General features: G+C 65.2%; 3 protein-coding genes across 3 annotated transcripts in view; 1 reads left to right on the forward strand and 2 right to left on the reverse strand.

Annotated features, from left to right (window-relative positions):
- MOV10 (Mov10 RNA helicase) overlaps positions 1-4,782 on the forward strand; it is an 8,745-nt gene extending 3,963 nt beyond the window's left edge. Inside the window, exons 9-21 of the mRNA XM_062595301.1 lie at positions 124-300; positions 404-551; positions 628-789; positions 863-966; positions 1,074-1,171; positions 1,252-1,371; positions 1,729-1,831; positions 1,912-2,035; positions 2,103-2,294; positions 2,367-2,441; positions 2,521-2,646; positions 2,737-2,825; positions 2,915-4,782. Coding sequence (XP_062451285.1) covers positions 124-300; positions 404-551; positions 628-789; positions 863-966; positions 1,074-1,171; positions 1,252-1,371; positions 1,729-1,831; positions 1,912-2,035; positions 2,103-2,294; positions 2,367-2,441; positions 2,521-2,646; positions 2,737-2,825; positions 2,915-3,059 — 1,663 coding nt within the window. The 3' untranslated portion in view covers positions 3,060-4,782. The remainder of the gene's footprint in view (positions 1-123; positions 301-403; positions 552-627; positions 790-862; positions 967-1,073; positions 1,172-1,251; positions 1,372-1,728; positions 1,832-1,911; positions 2,036-2,102; positions 2,295-2,366; positions 2,442-2,520; positions 2,647-2,736; positions 2,826-2,914) is intronic.
- RHOC (ras homolog family member C) lies at positions 4,311-9,730 on the reverse strand. The gene is made up of 5 exons (XM_062594824.1): positions 9,565-9,730; positions 5,654-5,811; positions 5,462-5,573; positions 5,251-5,381; positions 4,311-5,155 (listed from the first exon to the last, which is right to left on the reverse strand). The coding sequence occupies exons 1-5, from the start codon at positions 9,728-9,730 to the stop codon at positions 4,982-4,984; spliced, it is 741 nt and encodes a 246-aa protein (XP_062450808.1). The 3' UTR covers positions 4,311-4,981.
- A 1,483-nt stretch (positions 9,731-11,213) lies between these two features.
- PPM1J (protein phosphatase, Mg2+/Mn2+ dependent 1J) lies at positions 11,214-19,157 on the reverse strand. The gene is made up of 10 exons (XM_062595302.1): positions 18,904-19,157; positions 16,660-16,786; positions 15,959-16,282; positions 15,356-15,468; positions 14,526-14,610; positions 12,989-13,107; positions 12,744-12,807; positions 12,447-12,554; positions 12,123-12,274; positions 11,214-12,045 (listed from the first exon to the last, which is right to left on the reverse strand). Exons 1-10 carry the CDS (start codon positions 19,155-19,157, stop codon positions 11,898-11,900), a joined length of 1,494 nt encoding a protein of 497 aa, XP_062451286.1. The 3' UTR covers positions 11,214-11,897.
- Positions 19,158-21,041: the final 1,884 nt, after the last annotated feature.

The raw sequence follows: 21,041 nt of genomic DNA on the forward strand, positions 1-21,041 counted from the left end.
GGTGGGCATCGTGGGGCCCCGGCAGACCCAGGGGCCAGGCAGGATCCCGACTGGGCGGTGAGGACCACGGCAAAGGCTGGTCTGGCCAGTTCTTCCTGTCCTGCTCACACCGCTCTTCCCCAGGCTGCTCAAGAAGTTTGTGAATAACCTGAAGTTCGACGTGACCTTCACCTTCAGCCGGCTGCCGCTGCAGGTCCAGCACCGGGCCGTGGTCCTGGCCATGCAGCGGGGTTTGGCCAGTGTCCTCTTCCCCTCCTGCTCCTGCCAGCAGTCCCTCTTCAACGGCACCTTCCAGCCCCGGTGAGTCGCCATGTCATCGTGGTGAGGTGGTGGGACAGGGTGGAGGGGCCAGGGTTGGGCTGGGCGCACGGGTGCTCCCCGTGCCCAGCTCCTGCTCCTCCAGGTGGTTCGATCAGAAGCTGCAGGACAATGAGGAGCAGTGCCAAGCGGTGACGCACATTGTGACGGGGATGTCCCGGCCAGCCCCCTACCTCATCTTTGGGCCACCCGGCACTGGCAAGACAGTCACCATCGTGGAGGCCATCAAACAGGTGAGGGGCCAGCCCAGAGCACTGTCATGGCAGCCATGGGGCTCAGCGCTGTCACCTCTTCCTCCTCCCCATGTAGATATGGACGTACCTGAAGGACTCACGGATCTTGGCCTGCGCCCCATCCAACAGCGCTGCGGACCTGCTGTGCCAGCGCCTCATCAAAGACATTCCCACCCGGCACATCTACAGGATCATGGCCAGCTCCCGGAGCTACCAGGAAGTGCCTGCAGACATCCGGGTAGGTCTGCGCCCCAGTCTCTGTCCCCATCCACCCACGAGGGGCAGCCATCTCACCCAACGCCACCTTTCAGCCCTGCTGCAACTGGGACGACAACAGGCAGTGCTACGTGTACCCGAGCAGGGCACACCTGGCACAGTACCGGATCCTGGTCACCACCCTGGTGCCAGCGGGCAGGTGCGAGGGGCCGGACCGGGGGGAGGGCACGGTGCTCCTGGAGCCGCAGGGAGAGGAGGGGGGGCGGGTGGGGCAGCCGGGGCCAACACTCCTCCCCGCTCCCCCAGGCTGGCGTCGGCCAACTTCCCGCCGGGACACTTCACCCACGTCTTCATCGACGAGTGTGGCCATGCAGCCGAGCCGGAGAGTGTGGTGGCCATGGCGGGTGAGTGGAGTTGCGCACGCCCCGTGCTGCCTGGACCGCCACCACCACTGCACCGGCGCTGAGCTCTTGTCTCTACCCAGGCATCCTCACCGCCATGGATCCAGACACCAACCCCGGCGGGGGGCAGCTGGTGCTGGCCGGAGACCCCCAGCAGCTTGGCCCTGTGCTACGGTCGCCGCTGGCCACTGAGCACGGCTTAGGTGGGCAGGGCAGAGGGACAGCACCAGGACCTGCCATGGTGGTGCTGGCAGTGCCATGTGCCATGACAGTGGCGGGGCTGGGAGTGACAGTGTCACCACGCACCATGGTGGTGGTGTGGCTTGGAGTGATGGTGTCACTGCATGCCAAGGTGGCAGTGGTAGCACCACACACCACGGTGGTGGTGCGATCATGTGCCATGGTAGTTGTGGGGCTGGGAATGACAGTGCCACCATGCACCATGGCAGCAGAGGTGGGGCCAGGAGTGACAGTGTCATCACATGCCGTGGTGGCAGTGGTATCACCACGTGCCACGGCAACGGTGGTGGGTCCAGAGGTGACGGTGTCCCCACACGCAGGCACCTCGCTGCTGGAGCGGCTGATGCGGCACAATCCCCTCTACGCCAAGGCGGACAGCGGGTATGACCCGTGCTTCGTCACCAAGCTGCTGTGGAACTACAGGTGAGGATGGGCAGAAGCCAAGAGAGGTCCCCGTGGGCCCGTCCCTGCCACTGCTGCCCAGCCCTGCCTCCTGCCACCAGGTCCCACACAGCCATCCTCAAGGTGCCCAACGAGCTCTTCTACGAGAGCGAGCTGAAGGCCTGCGGCAGCCACCCACACGACACCCGGGACCTCTACTGCGCCTGGCAGGAGCTGCCCAAGAAGGTGAGGCCGGGAGGGCACCTGTGGGGCCGTGGCAGTGGCAGCAGCTCCCACCTCCCTCTGTCCCCAGGGCTTCCCCATCATCTTCCACGGCGTCTCTGGGGAGGACAAGCGGGAAGCCAGGAGCCCCTCGTTCTTCAACACCTCTGAGATTGAGGTCCTGCTCGGCTACCTTAAGAAGCTGCTGCAGAGCAGGGGCAAGGGCGGCTGCCCCACCATCTCGCCCGCGGACATCGGCGTCATCTCACCCTACAGGAAGCAGGTGAGGGCGGGCGGGAGCCACCGGCGTGCCGGGCTTCCTGCTTCACTCTGCTTGACACGCTGCTCCGCCCAGGTGGAGAAGATCCGGAAAGCTGTCACCTCCCTGGACCACGACTTGCGGAAGCTGCCAGACATCGGCCTGCTGAAGGTGTGTTGGGGGGACGGCGGCGTGCGGGGACAGCCCGGAGGGGCCGTGGCGCCCGGCCTCACCCCGCCGCACCCCCCAGGTGGGCTCCGTGGAGCAGTTCCAGGGCCAGGAGCGGCGCGTGGTCCTCATCTCCACCGTGCGCAGCTGCAGCGAGTACCTCCGCCTCGACGAGACCTTCAAGCTGGGCTTCCTGAAGAACCCCAAGGTACCAGGGCGCCCCGAGCCGGCTGCGTGCTGCCCGCGTGCCATGCGGCCGCAGGGGCAAAGCCCTCGCTCTCCTCCTCCTCTGCCGCAGAGGTTCAACGTGGCCCTCACCAGGGCCAAGGCTCTGCTCATTGTGGTGGGCAACCCCGCCGTCCTCAGCAAGGACCACCACTGGCGCAGGTGAGCCCGGCCCTGGCCCGCGAGGCGCTTGGCGCTCCTGCCCGACGGGCAAGGACGGTGCTCGGTGAGCCCACGCTCTGCCCCGGCAGGTTCCTCACCTACTGCAAGGAGGAGGGTGGCTACACGGGCTACCCCTACGACGAGGAGGAGGAGGACAAGGAGGACAAGGAGGAGGAGGAGGACAAGCAGGGGGGCCTGGCCGCCAGGCTCGGCTCCCTCCACTTGAGCAACTAGTGGCTACGTGGGCGAGGGCCGGGGCTCGCGCGGCGCGGTGCCGCCCGCCTGGGACGCAGGACGCCCGAGCTCGCCGGGGCGCTCAGCAGCCCGCGCGGGGCGTCCCCGCACCCCGCTCCGCCCCGGGCGTCCCTGCACCCTGCTCCACCCCAGGCGTCCCCACGTCCCCGCACCCCGCTCCGCCCCGGGCGTCCCCGCACCCTGCTCCACCCCGGGCGTCCCCGCGTCCCCGCACCCTGCTCCACCCCGGGCGTCCCCGCACCCTGCTCCACCCCGGGCGTCCCCGCGTCCCCGCACCCTGCTCCACCCCGGGCGTCCCCACGTCCCCGCACCCCGCTCCGCCCCGGGCGTCCCCGCACCCCGCTCCACCCCGGGCGTCCCCGCACCCTGCTCCACCCCGGGCGTCCCCGCGTCCCCGCACCCTGCTCCACCCCTGGCGTCCCCGCATCCCTGCACCCCGCTCTGCCCTGGGCGTCCCCGCACCCCGCTCCACCCCGGGTGTCCCCGCGTCCCTGCACCCCGCTCTGCCCTGGGCGTCCCTGCACCCCGGGCATCCCCGCATCCCCACGCCCCGCTCTGCCCCAGGCGTCCCCGCATCCCACTTTGCCCCGGCCATCCCCGCGCCCTGCTCTGCCCCGGGCGTCCCCGCACCCTGCTCTGCCTCGGGCATTCCCGTGTCCCGGTGCCCCGCTCTGCCCCGGGCAGCTCCATGCTCCCGGCTGCCTGTGGGCCGCTGCCAGGCAGCAGTGCTCGACACGGACCCGTGCATGGCGCAGGCACCTCCAACTTGGAAATGGCAGCAGGCATCTCGGCAGGCCAGAGCAGGAACTCCACTGCAGACACCCAGCTGGAGCCACGCTGTGCTGCACCGTGTTGTGCCGCACTGCACCAGGCTGTGCTGTGCCGTACCGTGCCATGCTGCATTGTGCTGCACTGCACCATGCTGTACCGCACCGTGTCATGCCGCACTGCACCGGGCCGTGCTGTCCCGTTCCACACCGTGCCATGCCGCACTGCACTGCACCACGCCATGCTGCACCGTGCCATGCTGCCAGCATGTGCCTCCTCCCCCTCCCTGCAATAAAGCCTTACAGATGACTGCTGCATCGGTTCTTGCCAGCCCAGCCACGGTGCCCCAGTGGCAGGGAAGGGCTCAAAACCACCACCCAGGTGCTGCCCCACAGAGCCCAGTGAGGCTGAGCACCAGGCACTGAGGCCGCATGGAGGTGGAAGGAGGCCACAGCAGCGGAGTTCCCAGCACCAACACACCTGTTTGCATTTATTCTCCCAGCTATGGTTTGCATTACTGGTGCCAAGTCCATGGTCAGCTCAGCCACAAGGAGGAGCGAGGCGCACGGGCTGGGAGGCACCGGCGCCGCGCGGGTCCGGGAGCTGAGTGTCTGGGGCAGCTGCCAAGCACCCTGCACAGGTGGCTCTGCACGGCCCTGCCTGCGGAGTGGGACCAAAATTGCCCCGGTGGGCCGTGCCGCACCGTGTCGCACTGTGCTGCACCGTGCCATGCGCGGCTGCACTGCGCTACACCACGCTGTGCTACACTGCTGTGCTGCGCTACACCGTGCCGCGCTACGCTGTGCCAGCACTGGAGCTATCAAACACACCGCCCAGCCCCAGCGGTGCCCGGTGCCCCGGCGGCAGCTTCTGCACGGTGGGCACTGGCACGTCAGCTCCTGTAGGTGCAGGATGGTGCAGGAAGGGCCAGAGTGGCGCAGGGCAGCACGGGAGGGTGCAGCGCAGGAGGGTCCGGGGTGGCGCAGGAGGGTCCGGGGCAGTGCAGGAGGGTCCGGGGCAGCGCAGGAGGGTGCAGCACAGGAGGGTCCGGGGCGGTGCAGGAGGGTCTGGGGGCGCTGCAAGAGGGTCCAGGGCGGCGCAGGAGGGTCCGGGGCGTCCCCCGGCCCCGCCGCTCACAGCAGCGGGCAGCCTTTGCGCCTCTTGTTCTTGTGGACCTGCAAGCCGGCGCGCGTGGCCATCTTGAAGACCTCCCGCACGCCCTCCTTCGTCTTGGCCGAGCATTCCAGGTAGCCGAAGGCGCTGATCCTGTTGGCCATGTCCCTCCCTTCCTCGGGCTTCACGGGCTCCTAGAAATCAGGGGAGGGCAGCCGGGGAGCTCCCGGAGGGGCGTGGGGCTGGGACAAGGCACGCGGGCGGCCGGCGCCAGGGCACCCAGCCCTACCTGCTTCATCTTGGCGAGCTCCCGCCGCGTGTGCTCGTCACTCCGCAGGTCCTTCTTGTTGCCCACCAGGATGATGGGCACGCTGGGGCAGAAGTGCTTCACTTTGGGGGTCCACTTCTCGGGAACGTTCTCTGGGGAGAGAGCGGGCGGCGCCGAGCCCCGCGCGCGGCACAGGGCAGCAGCCCCGCCGTGGCCCCGGCCCCCGCCCTACCCAGGCTGTCGATGGAGAAGCACATGAGGATGACGTCCGTGTCCGGGTACGAGAGGGGCCGCAGCCGGTCGTAGTCCTCCTGGCCCGCCGTGTCCCACAGGGCCAGCTCCACCTGGGCGGCGGGCGGCGCTCAGCGGCTCCGCGCCGGCCCGGGGCCGCCCGGCTCCCGCGCTCGCCCGCGCCCGCCGTCACCTGCTTCCCGTCCACCTCGACGTCGGCGATGTAGTTCTCGAAGACGGTCGGCACGTACACCTCGGGGAACTGGTCCTTGCTGAAGACGATCAGCAGGCAGGTCTTCCCGCAGGCGCCGTCCCCCACGATCACCAGCTTCTTCCGGACGGCCGCCACGGCTGCGGGAGCGGGCGCTGGGCAGGGGCGCCGCGGCCGCCCGGCAGCGCCCACGCTCGGCGCCCGGCCCGAGCCCGGCGCGGACGCGGCTCCGAGCCGGCGGGCTCCCGCCCGGCGCGACTCCTCGCCGCGGGGACTTCTCTCCCCCGCCGAAAGCGCCAGCGGCAAAGAGCCAGGGCGAACGGCTCAGCAGCCGGCGGCGGCGCACCCAGCGCTTTAATAAGCACCGGGGGCCAAAATACTTCAGCAAACTAAGCGGGCACGTGGCGCAACCGAGGGTTTCAGGAGCGAGCAGCGTTTCAGGCGCCTCACTGGGGATTTGTGTGGCTCTTCGGAAGAGCACAGCCCAACCAGGCAGCACCTTCGGCACGCCAAGAAAGAGCAGAATGAAACACAACCGCTCTCCTCTGTTTTCCCAGCAGCTGCTCTGAAGCCATCGCGGTACAAACAGCCCGGGCTCCGGCACGGCCGTGACAGCCTGAGCCGCTCTAGCTCCATGACTCAAGAGGCCAAGTTCCTGCTGGGTAGGAAATGGGGAATTCCTCCAGAAACAGGATGCATCGTTCATCCAGTTTCTGTTACAGGATCTCAGGAAGTGGCAGAGAAGGACGTTAACGCTTTGAAGAAGGAATGAAACCGGGGACAGAAACCTTCCAGCCAACCTCTCTGACCAGACCCGAGCCCCCTGCGCCAGCGGGCGGGTTTCGGGGATTCCTGGTTTAGAACAAACTGTTTGTTGCTGGCTCAGCCCTTGCGCCGGGCCCGCGACACCACCTGCCCGCGAAACCACCCGAATCCCCGGCCGTGGCCCCAGCCGCAGCCCGGAGCGGGGCAGCGGGGGCTCGCCGGGGGCCGCGCCGAGGCCGGGCCCCGCGCACCGCCCCCGGCCCCGCGCGCGTCCTGCTCCGACCGAAACCTCCGCGCCGAGGAACTGCCCGGGGCGGCGCAGCAGGAAAGAGGGTCAAGTCTTCCGACGCCGCTCCCACAGCAAGGATCCGATCCCTGCACAACCAGACGTGCTACAGCTGTCAACGCTCCCCGAGCCACCTTCCTGGCAGAAGACGGGAGAGCGGACCCGGGGCTCGTGCTCGTGCACATCCAGGACGGGTTTGCAGAGCATCACACAGCGTTTCGTTACAGCCTTGTCGGATTATCGGGAAATATTTCCCCCGTTGTGGCAATTCTCCCATTGCTCCCTAGGACTGGAAGGCAGCGAGACATTCGGAACAACTGCTCCAACACCATCATTTAAAAGGACCAGTTAACCCTGTCCCCAAGCCATTTTGCAATGGAAAGTCAGACTGCTTTGATTTAACCTTCGTTTGGGAAGGAGCTGGGTTAACGCAAGCCAAGCCAGGCTGAAGGCTGAAATAACTCACACGGCATTTCGCCAGATTCCCCAAAGCCCAAACCTCAGGCTTTTAGTTAAGCCAGCACAACCCATAATACGCAGATCTTGGAGAGTCCACAGCACCCAAAAAGCACGGAAGACAGCACGAAACCCTAGTAAGGAACACAGAAAACGTTTGCTAACCAGCGCAGGCGGGGACAAACCGTCCCCGCTCCCGAAGGCGGCTCTGTGCATGCGAGGGGCGGCTGCAGCCTCCCGCGGCATCGCCGGGCGAGCGCCGGTATCAGCTACGCCGGCGCTCAGCCGTGCTGGAGCCCCGAGGCCGGCAGGACGCGCAGCTCCCGCCCGGCCCGCAGCCCCCGCCGCGGCCAGATCCAATTGCCTCTAATTCCTCGGGCCGGCAGCGGGTCGCGGAGGAAGCCGCAGCTGCACGGCTTCGCCCAGGCTCTCTCGCGGGGAGCCGGCAAAACGCAGTCTTCGGCGGCTCGCGAGCCCGGAGCTTCCCCGTCCCGCTTGCCATCGCTTCCAAACCACCGGGCACGCGGCACTGCGGGTCAGGAAAGCGCCTTTTTACACCTCCTGGGAAAGCTGCCCAAAGCGCTGCTCGAGGCCGACGCCTGCGGCGTCCGAGGGGCCAGCGTGCTCCGAACGGGAGCTCCAGCTACCGCTCGCGAACCGCGCGACGCGGTCAGACGGGCTGAAATGCAGAGCGCGCTCCAGCGCCGCAGGAGCAGCCCGGGCAGCCGGGGAGCGGGAGCGAGCAGGCAAGGCCCTGTCAACCCCCGGAGCACATCCGCAGGCAAAGCAGAGGGAGGGACTTGCGACCGAGGGGTTTGAAAGCCCAGCGGGGCCTGAAGCGCTTGGCGATGCAGCCCATTAGACAAACCTCACCAGGAGCAGAGAGTCTTATTACAACTAACTTAAACGTCTTCTGTGTCTAGATGGCACCCAAAGATGTGAAAGCCAGAGCATTGCTCCTGAAACGGTGACCAGACCTTGTGTGCACAAAACACCTCTTACATTGAACTCAGAGGGTGACAGCTGGGGACTCTCTCATATCACTCTGCTAAAGAGAAGTTAACTTTTTATATACAGTTGCTGAACCTGTTGGGCCACCTGAAGCATTTTATTTTAATAGGATGCACCAAAAACAATTTGAGTGAAAAACATGCGCATAGGGAGCGAGCAGTGAGGAAAACCCCATCAGTATCCCGAGGGGACAGAGTTTCCTCTTTCTTCCAATTTTCCACTCCCTCTGGTACCTACATCATTTTGCCTCCCCCCCAAGAGGCCGGGGCTGCCTGCCCTCCCCTCTTTTCCGAAGAGCATTACCCAGTTTGCTACTGAACCTTGCCCTGGAGTAGCAGCCCTCCCAGGCTGGCAGCAGCGCAAGTACCTTGCTGAAAGGTTCAAGTCACACACTAGGACTGCAGCAAACGCCTGCACTCGTGCAAGGTTTTACTGCCGTTGCCCCAGGGCCAGGCAATATTTGCTAACACATTCCTTGCTTTTCACATCAATACTCTCCAGCGTAAGCAGCAAGTTACAGAGTAAATGGTTAAAGGCTCCTGAAAACCTGTTGGAAGAGGGTGACTTAGCTTTTTTTGCACTTAAAAAACATTTTGCGGGAAAAGCCGTATCTGTCAAGAACATGGATGCGGTTCAAGGTCTGTGCGGTCTCGCACAGCTTTAACCATGCTCCTCGCAGCTAAGAGGAGCCGAGCGTAAAGCGAAACTGCTGGGCCGCCAGAAGACGCTTGGAAAGAGAGAAGGTAAAACGCGGCTGCTCTCGGTGACACGGGGACGGAGCAGCAGCCGGAGCCGGCGGCTTCCTGCCTTCAGCCTCGCAGCCTAAGCCAACGCTCGGCCGGGCCGCGGGGCGCCGGCGGTCGCCGGAGAGGCTCGCTCCCTGCTCCGAAGCCAGCACGCAGCGATCCCCCCTCCGCCGGCCCCCAGCCGGCGAGCTCAAGCAAAGGGAGCTTCTTTCCCCTTTTCCGACGCAAACACGGAGCCGCTGCTCGGATGAGGGGGCCGCCCGGAGCGGGGCGCGTCCGGCGACGGGACCCCCCAGCCTCGCGGGGCCCGGGGCTCCCCCCGGACACCCGCCGCCCCGTCCGCCCCGTCCCGTCCCCCCGGGGCACCGGCCCGGCGCCGCTCGCGTGTCCTGCTGCGCCCCAGCCCGCGCCCGGACCTCCAGCCACGACGCCGGACCCCCAGCAGCGCTCCAGGACCCCAGCACTGACCTCGGACCCCCAGCAGCCCTTCAGGACCCCCAGCCCTGACTCTGGACCCCCTCCAGCCCCCTGCACACCCGGACCCCCGCAGCCCCCCAGGGCCCCCAGCCGTGACCCGGACCCCCCGCAGTCCCCCTCCACCCCGTTCCCCCACCCCCTCCGCTCCGCACCTCGCTCCGGCCCCGGCCCCGGCCCCGGCCCCGCAGCGTGGCTCGGGCGGGGCCGCCGCTGCCGCCGTGGGGCGGCTCGGGAGGGGCCGGGCCGGGCACCGCCCGTCGGGGCCGCCCCCGCAGCGGCCGCTTCCGCGCCGTCTCCGCGCGTTTGGCGGCCGAGCATCCCGGGGGGGAGTAGGGCCGGGCAGGGGGGCGGGCAGGGGCGCCTCTGCGGACTCGCTGCTTGCAGACAACCTGTGGAGCCAGTCGGGAAATGTTTTCCCCTGTTTTACTGACAGCAGAAAGGGGGAGAAGCAGTCACAGCGTCACTCCCGTTTTTTCGATCAGCTCCGGGAGCAAGCAGGCGCTTCCGGGAAGAGCTGAGCTCGCTTCACCCGCATCCTCCCTCCAGACAGGGCTGACAGCAAAGAGCATCGCACATTGCACCCTCCCAAGCAGGAACCTCCATCATCCAAGCACATCCCCGAGGAAACGCCTTCCCCTCGTTAGCAACTAACGGCAGTGCCGAGAGCCGGGGAAAGGCAGCTCAGCCCGGAAAGGCTTTTTGGTGCCAAAGCAGCAGCACCAGGGAGAGGAGGAGGAGGCCAGCAGCTGAACCTCTCCTTCCCCCTCCGGCTGCTGGCTGGTCCCTGCAGAAATGCCTGGGAAGGACGGAATGAGGCCGCCGGAGCACGGCACCGCACTCCCCCTGTGCTGCCCAAGCACTCTCCGTGACTCAGCAAGGGAAAGGCGGCTCCAGGGCCCTGGCCCAGACCCTGGCACACAAACCGATCCTATTTTAAGCGCTCAGAGACAGTTTTTCTTAATTTATCAAGCTCCGGACCAGAGGCTAGCTCCAAAGGAAATGTTCCCAGATAGAAAAAGGGAACCACAGAGGAAGCTTTAAATGCAGACTCTGCCTGCGCTTCCTTGCCTTCACCCACGCTCCCAGCAGCGCCCCGGAAAAGCAGAGCCCGCTGTTGGCGAGCGGGGGGCTGGAGCTGTGCAGACCGGGGCGAGGACGACGTGCACGAGCGCTTGCACACGAGGGGCGAAGCACGGAGGCCGGGGCATGGGCCCTGCCTCTCCCACGGAGCCTCAGCTCCCGGCGCTCCCCGGGGTTTGCAGCCGGCAGAGCTGCCTCCATCCTCAGCTGCCCAGCTGGCAGGTCCCTCCAGCCAAAGGGCTTCCTCCCTCCGGAAGGAGGGAGGGAGGGGAAGGCGGAGGGGCAGGGAAACCACCAGCTTTTAGCGAGCCTCTCTGCAGGAGCCCCGCGGGAAGCGAAGCAGCTTCGCGCGAGCACCGCAGGAGCCTCCCCAGCCTGCGCAGCTCCCTCCAGCGCTCCGGACGCCAACCGGCTAAAAGCACGCGGGGTATCCTTCACCTCCCGTTACGTGCTCCCAGTTTATTTACATCTTGCTGATTACAAGAGACAAGCAGCAGCCCCCAGCGGTGACACGTGACAAGCGCTGGCCGCCCCCAGCCACAGTGGGACATGGAGAAACGGCCGGTGCCGCAGCGCGTCTCCCGGAGGGGAGCCCGGCCCCCCGGCGGCCCGCCGCGCTGCTCCCCTTTCGGGGTGCACGGCCCAAAACGGGAGGCTCTGCCGACACCAACCGCCGCTCAGCACCAGCTTTGAGATCTTTAAGCGCAAGGAGAGAGTTGCCTTTTTCTTTTCCATCACAGCAAGCGGATTTTACTGTTGGTCTCCAGCCCGCAGCTAAGCAGACCTGTGCCGCATGCTTAAGCTGTGAAGCTTGGCTGAACAGAGCTGCTCTGCGTGCAGCTGGTGCTCAGCAGTGCCCAGATGAGAACGGCTCAAAAATATACACATATATTCACACCTACCCCCCCCAACCAGAGCTCTGCGTTTGGGCAGTCTCCCGCCCAGCTCCCCAGTAATAAATAGTGGCTCTCGAGCCGCAGCAAGGACCCAAGGGGCGGGCAGATTCGGCGGGCTGCAGCCAGCGCTGCGCAGGCGCAGCGGGCTCCCGCCATCGCCTCCAGCGGGCCACAGCCCCCGAGACCTGAGACGGAGGTGCAGCGAAGAGCCTGCTCCAGTGTGGCGGTGCAAAATCCCCGGGGCGGCGGGCACAGGAGGCGACGTCCGCCGCAGCAGGAACCCGCTCCGAGCACACCGGCGCGACCCGGGGGCGAGGCGCGAAGGCTGCACCGCGGAGCCCGGGAGCGTTTAGGCTCGACCAAGGCAAACGGCAGGAGGAGAAGCAGCCCCCGGTCCCCGGCACAGAGCCTCCGAGGTGATCGCTCTTCTCGCCGCCGGCTCGGGAAGCCGGCGCTGCCCGGAGGGGCGGCCCCGCGGCGGCTCCGGCCCCCGCCCGCGGCACGGGGCGTCACGTGTAGCTGCCGGGGCCGCCCAGGGGGATCACGAAGACGGAGATGTCGTCACCGGAGCCCAGCTTGTCGTTGGCCAGCCGCCAGCCGCGCTCCTTCAGGACCCCTCTGGACCGCACCACCAGCTCCTGGGCCACCACGGTGTACCTGGGGGGCCGGGCACGGGTGAGAAGTGACCCCCAGGCCCGCCGCAGTCCCCGGCCGGGAGCCTGCCCCCGGCTCACCTGCACGGGTCGTTGGGCTCGTAGCTCGTCAGCACCTCCATCACCACGCCAGCCACCTCCTCGTCGTTGGTGACGTCCCAGAGCCCGTCGGTGCCCAGGACGAGAACGTCGTCGGGGCAGTGCTCGTACTGCGTGAGGTCGTAAACCCGGACCTGCGGGGCAAGGGGCAGGATGCAGCGGTGAGGGGCGCAGAGGGGCTCGACGACCACTGGGTGGGCCGCCAGCCTGGGCATGGCTCCGCGCCGCTCTGCTGGGGACCCGCACGCCAGGAGCGGCTCCAGGCACCGCAGGGAGCTCCGGCGGGGAGGCCCTGGCCAGACCCACCTCGGGGAAGCAGGACAGGAAAGGCTTGATGTGGATGTTGGAGCTGAACACCTTGAGGTCGTGGTCTCCCAAGCCCCGCGTGACCCCAATCGTGGCCATCACCCGAGCCTGGGGAACGGGCAAAGCCAGAACGAAACCACGAGCTGCTTCGTCTCCACCTCTGCTCCCGCTGCGAAGGCGCTCGCGGCGCCAGGGCTGCCGCAGCCCAAGCGGGAGCAGGAACCGTCCCGCTGCCGCCGGGGAGCGGCGGCCGCAGAGCCCGAGCCCCCGCCACACGGCTCCCCCGCCGCACTTTACCTTTTTACCTTCCCCGTAGATAAGCGGGAATTTCAGGTCGTCCTCTTCTATCTTTTTGTAAGCCCTGGCCGAAATAAAGCAGAGCAAGTCAGCTGGCAGGCACTCGCCGGGGACGCGGGAGGTGCCCGGCGGGGAGCAGAGCCCGTCGGCCGGAGCGCGGCGCAGCACGCGGGGAGCCGGCGGCCGTGCGGGGAGCTGGCTCCACCCCTCCGGGCACGGCGCCGCGCGCCGACCCGCAGCCTCACCAGCCGTTCATGTTTTGGTCTCGGTAGAGCATCTTCTTCCCCAGCTCCTTGGGCTGGATCCGGCGGGGAAACTCCAGGTGCGTGAACTCCTTGCCCAGCAGCTCGGGCCTCAGGAAGCCCTGCGGGAAGACGCCCGGGCTGAGCCGCCCCGCGGGGCGAGCGCCCCGCGCGCCGGGCTGAGCCGCACGGCACCGGCTCCCTGCTCCGCCACGCCAATGCGGAGCGGAAAAGGCAGAGCTTCTGCACGGAGAGGTTTGGGGAATAACTACCTCAAAAGGGACCAAAAATGCAAAAGAGCAAATTCTAGGGCAAGCCAAAATTTGCCTAGGAAGAGTCAGAGTTGCAAATATCCCTGCAGCTGCAAAGCTTGGCACAGAAAACAGCATTAGCCAGAGGAAAAGAGCCACCAGGTCTATTCAGAAGCCCCCGGACCAGCTGCAGCTGCAACTCCGAAGGCGCACAGAGCAAGAGGGGACAGAGCACCTTCCCCGACTGGCGGCGGATGGGCACCGTGCCAGGACATCTGCCAGCCCCAGTCCCTGCCAGCAGCATCCAGGTGACACACACACCCCGCAGGCGTTAAATCCCACGGCGCAGAGTCCCGCCACGCTCCGTTTTGCAGAAACGGCTTTTCCCGGGGACGCAGTGCAGAGCATCCCTGAAGGCACTCAGCGCATGGGTCCGCCAAGACCCGCTCCAGTCAAAACAGCCAGCGTGCTGCAAGCAAGCCCTCCGCGGAGGGGGCGGCCCCAGGCAGGGCGTGCGGGCGCCCTGGGGCCCTCCACCACGCCAGAGGACTGGCACTGGGAACGGGGGTCCTAGCAGTGCTGGAAATGGTGATGGAGAAAGAGCGGAGCTAGAAGAAAGGAGAAAAGCCCCGAGGAACACGGGGGTAGGGACGGTCCCGTCCCGCTCCGGGGGGAGCGTCCCGGCCACCACGCAGCAGAGCAAGCACGCGCTTGGCCCCCTGCCCGCGCGCCCCAGCCAGCACTGCCCCTTGGAGAGGACCCTGCTCGCGGCCACTTCTCCTTTCTGGGCTGTTTGAAAATAAATCAGAGAAGGAGAAATGCCTTGGTGTTTTTTCAAGCGCATTCCAAGCCAGGAAAGCACATCCAGCAAAGCCTCCTCCGGCCCAAACGCCGCCTCCTCCGTGCCACTCTCAGCGGGGTCTTTACAACCCAAAAAGCTGCACAGCTGCCCAGAGGTTTGCCCGGGACAAGCAGGAGGGCGCTCTTGGGAAGAAAGCTGGAAGGCAGCCGGCACACTTCAGCTCCCCGGCTCCCAAAGGAGCATCCAGGCAAGAAACCAGGACTGAGCACCAGCGCTGCAGCCTTTTCAAAGGAGCGAGGGGACGCGATGGGTGAGGGAGAAGAGACTCGCTCATCCAGCAGGCTCAGCAGTGCCCCCAGCTGCATCCCGGCCACGACACTGCCCCTCGCTCCCCTCCCACGGGGGAGGGAGTCCCGGCAGGGCAAGGAGCCGGGGCCGGGGGCCAGGAGGCGGTTTAGCAGGAACGAGATTAGAAGGTCTTTCTTACCAAAAACTGCAGCCTCTGCCTCTCCGTCTCCGGAGTAAACTCCCTGGACATTGGAATGATTTCCCCGTTACGGATGATAATGGCCCTGCAATGGAACAGGGAAGGATGAGGTCAGAGAGGAAGGGGCGACGCGAGGGGCGGCAGCTAGCACGGGTCTCGCTGCCCAGCCGCGGCGCGGGGGCTGCTCGGGGCCGCGCGGCACCGGGAACCGCACGCGGCACCGGGAACCGCACGCGCCGCGCACCCGGAGCGACGCCTCCCGCGCCGGCTGCCGTCCCGCTGCCCGGCGAACCCTCCTCCGGCCACGCCGCAGCTCGCTCCCTGCGTGCCCCCGGGGAGGGACACGGGCAGGGCACGCTCGTCACCCGCAGCCAGGACGGAGGGAGGAAGAGGAAGCTAACCCTGCAGTAAATACAGGGCAATTCAGAGCAGCTTCGCTCTCAGGTTGGACTGCCAACCTGGTATTTCTTGTGGAATAGAAACACATCCAGGACACATCCAAGGTAATATATCCAGGAGTCAAAATCTCCGGGCTCCAAGCTCCCACAGGGCTTGTCTGCACACAGATTTGTATCACTTTTGGAAGAAAACTTGCTCTTCTCTTGGAAGAGCTCAATGCTACAAAACGTGCCCTAAAACTAAAAATTATTGTGTATTTTGAACGCTTTGCTGAGAGCGAGTTTCACTTCCCAACTCCCACCCAAGGCCAGCGCGGGCGGCAAGGGCTGGGGCGCGACGGAGGCGTCCGGCAGGCGCCGCGGGAGGGAGCCGGGTCGGCGGAGGCGATCCCGCCCCGCGCGCTCGCGGGCAGGCGCGCGCCCGCGCCGCACCTGCTGTCGCCGGCGTTGGCCACGTAGAACTTGCCCATGAGGTAGACGGCAGCCAGGGCGCAGCAGCCCCCGGACACGGGCTGGGTCGCCCGCTCGCGCTCGATCTGGTCGTCCTGGGGAGACAGACGGCGACAGGCTCGCGCGGACGCGGGGGGCAGGGGCAGGGCCGCATCCCCGAGCCAGCCGAGCACCCCTCCGAGCAGCCCAAAATAGACCCCGCTGCTCCGCCAGCACCTTGGCCGCTAACGACCGGCTCGGCGGGCGAGGAGCGGCCGGCCGCGGCTGGGGCCTCCCCTTTCCCCGGCCGAGGCACGGGGCGGGCTGGAAAGAGCAAGACCGGAGGAGAGCAGCTGGGCTGCAATAAAACCCCCTGCCTCCACGCCAAGCGTCTGCATTCCCTCCCCCCCAAAAAGCAGGGGGGGGATCAGAGCCGGGCGGGGGCCGCCCTGCCTGGAGCCCTCTCCCTGCAGACCCGCGCACCGCCCGTGGCCGGGGCACAAGACAACGCTGACGGAGGAAGCGAAGCAGACTGCTCCCAGACGACGCCCGCTGCCCGGCGAGGTGCCCCTGGGGGAGGCCGCCGGGGCCCCGGGGCTGCCTCACCATGTGCTTAAAGGCGTTCTCGATGGCACCAATCACCAGGCTCTCATGAGACACCTCCTTCTCCAGGTGGAACCGCGGCAGAGCGTCGTTGGGGACCTCTCCGTCGTCCTCCGCGAGGGGCGCCCGGCTCGGCTCGGCCAGGCCGGCCCGCGCCTCGTGCTGGAGGCAGATGGGAGGCGGGGACGGATCCTGCAAGATGTCCACGAGGTCCCGGAGCTGCTCGCAGATGTGCAGGTGGAGCCTCTTGGATGCCATGACTGCAGCACCACTGCCCGCATGGCCATCAAACAAGGCCCAGTAGTGGAAGTAAAAGCCCTTTCTGCCCTGGGAAAAAGAGGAAGGTTCAAGGAGTCGCACGGGGAAGCGGGCAAGGGAGCAAACAGGTCGGGGAAGTCAGAGCAGCCAGGGTTAAGGCTGCAGAGCGAGCAGCTCTGGAGAGCAGGACACCGGGGCTTCGCCTCCGGCTCCCTGGTCCCTGTCCGGCACGGCGCGGGAGCGACCCAGGCAGCTGATCGAGGGCACCTGGATGTAACCGATCCCTGGCTCGGGAGCCCAGCACTGCATCACGAACCCCGCGCTGCGAACAGCCTCCTGCAGCAGCCGGTTCCCCAGAGGGCTGGGCACAGATGGGCCGTGCACGGACGGGCCGCGCGCCCCCACGGTCCGGCACGCACGCGGCGCGGCAGCGCCTGGGCTCTCACCCCCTCGGGCTCTCTGGGGCCCTCCTCAGACGGCGGACATCTCCGCGGGCTGGGCCGTCTCTCCACGAACACCACCTCGCAGCAGGCCTGGTCCTCGTTGTGCTGGCTCTTCCCGGCGTTTATCACCCTGCCGGAGGGAACGAGGGGTAAAGGCTCCTGTGCACCAGACAGTTACTTCAGGGCTTATCCACAGTTATTCCAGAAAACCAGCTGCTAATTCACTACCTCTGCGGGCAGCGGAGCAAGGACGCGTCTCTGCTAACCCCCCATGCCTCTGGAAGAGGTCGCCCCAGCAGCAGCTCATCATCACCAACCCCCTGCACCCTCCCGGTGATGCTTTCTGCAGGTATTCCTGCCCCTGTCTCAGGCACCAGCAGCCAGACAAGCAAAGACTTCCCAAATCAGGGGCGCTGGCAGACCGGCGGGGTGACAGCAGTCCCCTCGCGCCGACGCAGCGGGGTCCCCGAAGGGCAGCTCTCTGGAGCACCCGCAGAGGGAGGCGACCAGCAAAAGCTGGTCGGCTGCAGGTCCCCACCCCTCCAAACTGAACTAACTCCCCTGCGACGGCCAGTCTGGAATAAGCGGTCACTACACAACATTGTTCGGGAATAGCTGCCCTAAGCAGCTCCAAGTGCGGTCAAAAGCCCTTACAAGAGACAAAAACCACCTACCGACCGGCAGTTTTCACATGGCAGCTTCGGAGAGACCAGCCAGGGCCAGCCCATCCCTTGCTCTCCCTGCTACAAGGGATGGAAAGAGCAGCTCCTGGCTAAGCCAGCTGCTCCAGGGGAAGGATGCTCTCACGAGCGTCCCAAGCAAAGCCATCTCCCGGGAACCTGCACCCGCCTCAATACATGCACTGAGCCCGGACTCGGATCCCCGAAGGGATCACGCCTCACCTGCGTGCTGTGAAGCCCGGAGCCTCGCTCAGAGGAGATGGGGAGAAGGACAGAAAGATGAAACCAGCAGAACGTTTGCAAAAAGATTCATGTTAACTTGCCAGTTTACGCTGGCAAAGCAGATTTCAGATCTAGATTGCAAAACCTGCTCGTGGGAGGAAGATGTAATATGCATAACAGGATGAGCTCTTTGGGCACGGGTTCTTCAAGTGCTTTGCAGAAAGAAGTCCTGGGACACAGCAGAAGCCTTGCTGCTGAGCGGAGGATGGTTTCACTCTTTCCTCACAGAGTTTGCAAGGTTCCTGCTCCCGTGAGATCAAGCACAGGCTACTCTCACCCCAGGATCTCCTGGGGTGAATTAACATTTCTGAGGGCTCCCAGGGCAACCAGAAAGGTCTATTTGTGCAGAGAGATGCAGGAATGTACTGATACCTGATACCCGCTGAGCAGTAAAGCTGGCTTCAAAGCCTGACCTTCCCCACCTGCCTTCAGTTACGCGTGAAACTCTCAGCGAGTGAAAGGAGAAGAGAATTAGGCCATCAAAGGGGAAGTCGAAGTCAGGTCCCACTCCAAAGACAGATTCAATTCCCTACTCCCCCTCACATTTCCTGCGTGAGCCGGACCAGTTCCTTCACCCCTCTCAGCACCAGTTCCTCATCTGCAACACTGGGTATTTTGCAGATAAGTACAGAAAATAAAAGACAGAAGAGCCTGAAATATTCACCAATGAGTAACAGTGCAAACACACACTGATCACTTGTGCACTGCGAGACATTTAATGAGCAGGCTTCCTACCCGCTGCTTTGGGGGAAGCAAAGAGCTTTTCACCGACTAGCTTCTACCCACGGTAGTTTCTAATGATCCCAGCCCAGGGCCCGGGGCATTTCCACTCTGACCCTGCCCTGGGGCTGCAAGTCTTCTTCCAGCTGGAGCAAGCACACCTGCCCAGAGCGTAGCTCCAAGCACTCACGAAAGTCTTGGCAGGGCTGGAGAGTCCCTTCCGTGCAGGATTTTTCCCGTCCTAATTCTGTAGGGCAGGAAATATCCAGCACGTCGCGCAGACGCAGCAACGGGGCTGCTTCGGAAGGGGAACGCACCTGGCCTGCTCCAGAAAAGGTGCCCAGAGGACTCGGAGCCAGCTCCGCGCTGCCTGACGCGGGAGGTATATTTAGAACAGAGGCCGCTCTCCCGCTCCGGGAGGGCGAGAGGAGCCCTCCGGCGCGCCGGGGGCAGCCCGCGGCCGCCACCGCCCGCCCTGCGCCGAGCCCGGGGCGGGAGCGGCGCCCGCCAGCGGCTCCGGCCGGGCCCCGCCGCCCGCCGCCCGCCGCCCCCCGGCCCCGCTCACTCGGCGTAGCCCGTGCTCCAGGGCAGGCGGCGGCGGCCGTCGCGGGGGCTCTGCACGGCGCGGCCCGTGTGGTCGTCGGCGCGCCGCAGCTCCTCGGGCGTCAGCTGCAGGAAGGCCGGGCGGCAGAAGGCCGGGCCGGGGCCGGGCCGGGGCTCGCCCGCCGCCGCGGGGGGCTGCGCGCCGCCGCCGCCGCCGGGGCCTGGGCCCAGCCCCGCCACCAGGTGCGCCACCGCCGTGCGCACCCGCACCAGCATGCCGGGCCGGGCTGAGCCGAGCCGAGCCGGGCCGATCCCGGCCGCGCCCCGCCCCGCGCTCCGCGCCCCGCCCCGGTACCGGCGCCAGGCTCCGCGGGGCTGCGCCGCTCCCCCGCCCCCGCCGGTGCGGAGAGAAAAGGCGCAAAGAAAACGAGAAGGAGGAGAGAAGCGCGGGAGCGGGGGCGCCCCGGCCCCGGCCCCGGCCCCGCGCGAGCGGCTGCGGCGCCGCCCGCTCCCCCCCGCCGGCTCCCGCGGCCCCGGGACCTGCCCCGCCGCCGCTCCCCGCGGGCTGCCCGCGGCCTGATTTGCTCTCGAGCTCTTCTCTGGGCCAGGCCCAGCTGGCAGGTCTCTTTACTCCCAGGTCCCCGGTTAGCGGCGCCGATGGAGGCACGAACCGGCCTCGCCTCCCTCAGCGCTGGCGCCGCTGCTCCATGCGGGTCCCTGGTGCCAGGCTGTGGCATCAGCAGTGATCAGTACCAGCAGTGCAAGGACCTTTACTGGGCTACAATACAATAGGTAAAAGTCTCTACTTTGCATCTACCTGAAAGCAGGTAGGCCCGAAAAAGGAGTTCTAATTAACAGATTCAAAGCCTCTTTGCATTTCTTGACATGAAGTCTGGGCAGAGAGAAAACTGTCAATAAATGAGTTCAGTGCCATGATCACCTGAAATGTGGCTGAGGACCTTTGACAGGGCAACTCCCTGCCGTGCGTCTCGCACTACGGAGGGAGACCAGAGCCACGCAGCAGGGCACACGGCAGCCAGGGAACGGCAGCTCTGGGAAAATCCTCCCTTGGCTGCAGGAGGCAGGAGAACAGCAGGGAGATACTTCTCTGCTGAAGAGGCAGGCCCACCCTGCCCACAGGCATCTGCTCTCCTCACTGGGTCTGTGGACAAGCACATGGATTTCATACTTGAATCTTCCCTGGGCTCCAGCAAAGTCACCTATTCCAACACTACATCCAGGAGCAGGCATTTTTCACTCTCCCTTGATTCATCAGTGAAACCCAACCTACCCACAGAGCTGCTGGGCTATTAATAGAGGCTACAGAGGGGCAAGGGGTTAACAAGACAGAGGACTAAGTGCTGCATCTCTCCCTGCTACCAGTGTGGCTAGTCTGGCGTTGGTCAGGATACAGATGCAGTTGACCCAAACAGCACACCTCCGCTAATGGAGAGCAAAAGATCAATCAGTTTAGATAGCATCACTCACACAGCCCTGCCTCAGCACCCCCACGTCTCTGGGTTCCTACAAGAAGTCTGGATGAAAGCCTATTTGCCAGCTGTAAACCAACATTAGAGCCCATTTCCTAAAAGTCTGTGTGTGTGCCCCAGTGCTCTCAGTTCCTCAGGGGAACTGTCTTTTCCATATAGGGCTTTTTTGCATTGAGGTCTGAGCAGAAGCAGGGCTCTTCCTGCCAGGTTTGCAAAGCCCTCAACGCTTTAACCTTCTGTTCTCCTAAATAAACTACTAAGAGTACCCTGTATATACTATCCAGCACCCCTTATACCCTACACCCCATAACATCTTAGTCCTAGCTTTAATTTCTTATCAGTTTGCATACTAAAGCTTTCATACACACACACCCTTGCTAATACCCTTTTACTGACTCTCATTCCTGAGGCTGCCTCTCACATCACTATTTGTAGCTGTGGCCTCATTTCCTCCCTTGTTTTGCATACACCACTCACCTGCACATCCCAGCTGTTGCTTGGCTCTGGGTAATGTGTTCCCTGATAAATGCTTCCCTGCTTTCTCTTTTTCCTTCCTAGCCCCTCTTGTTGCAGTTAATGGGAGATGGAGGGAGAGCCTAGGACTGACCTGCCATGCTCTCAGCTTGCAGTAAAGGCAGGGGTGGGCACCTCTTGCAGCAGGTACATGTCT

This window comes from Rhea pennata, chromosome 25 (genome assembly GCF_028389875.1).
Source record: "Rhea pennata isolate bPtePen1 chromosome 25, bPtePen1.pri, whole genome shotgun sequence".
NCBI lineage: Eukaryota > Metazoa > Chordata > Aves > Rheiformes > Rheidae > Rhea > Rhea pennata.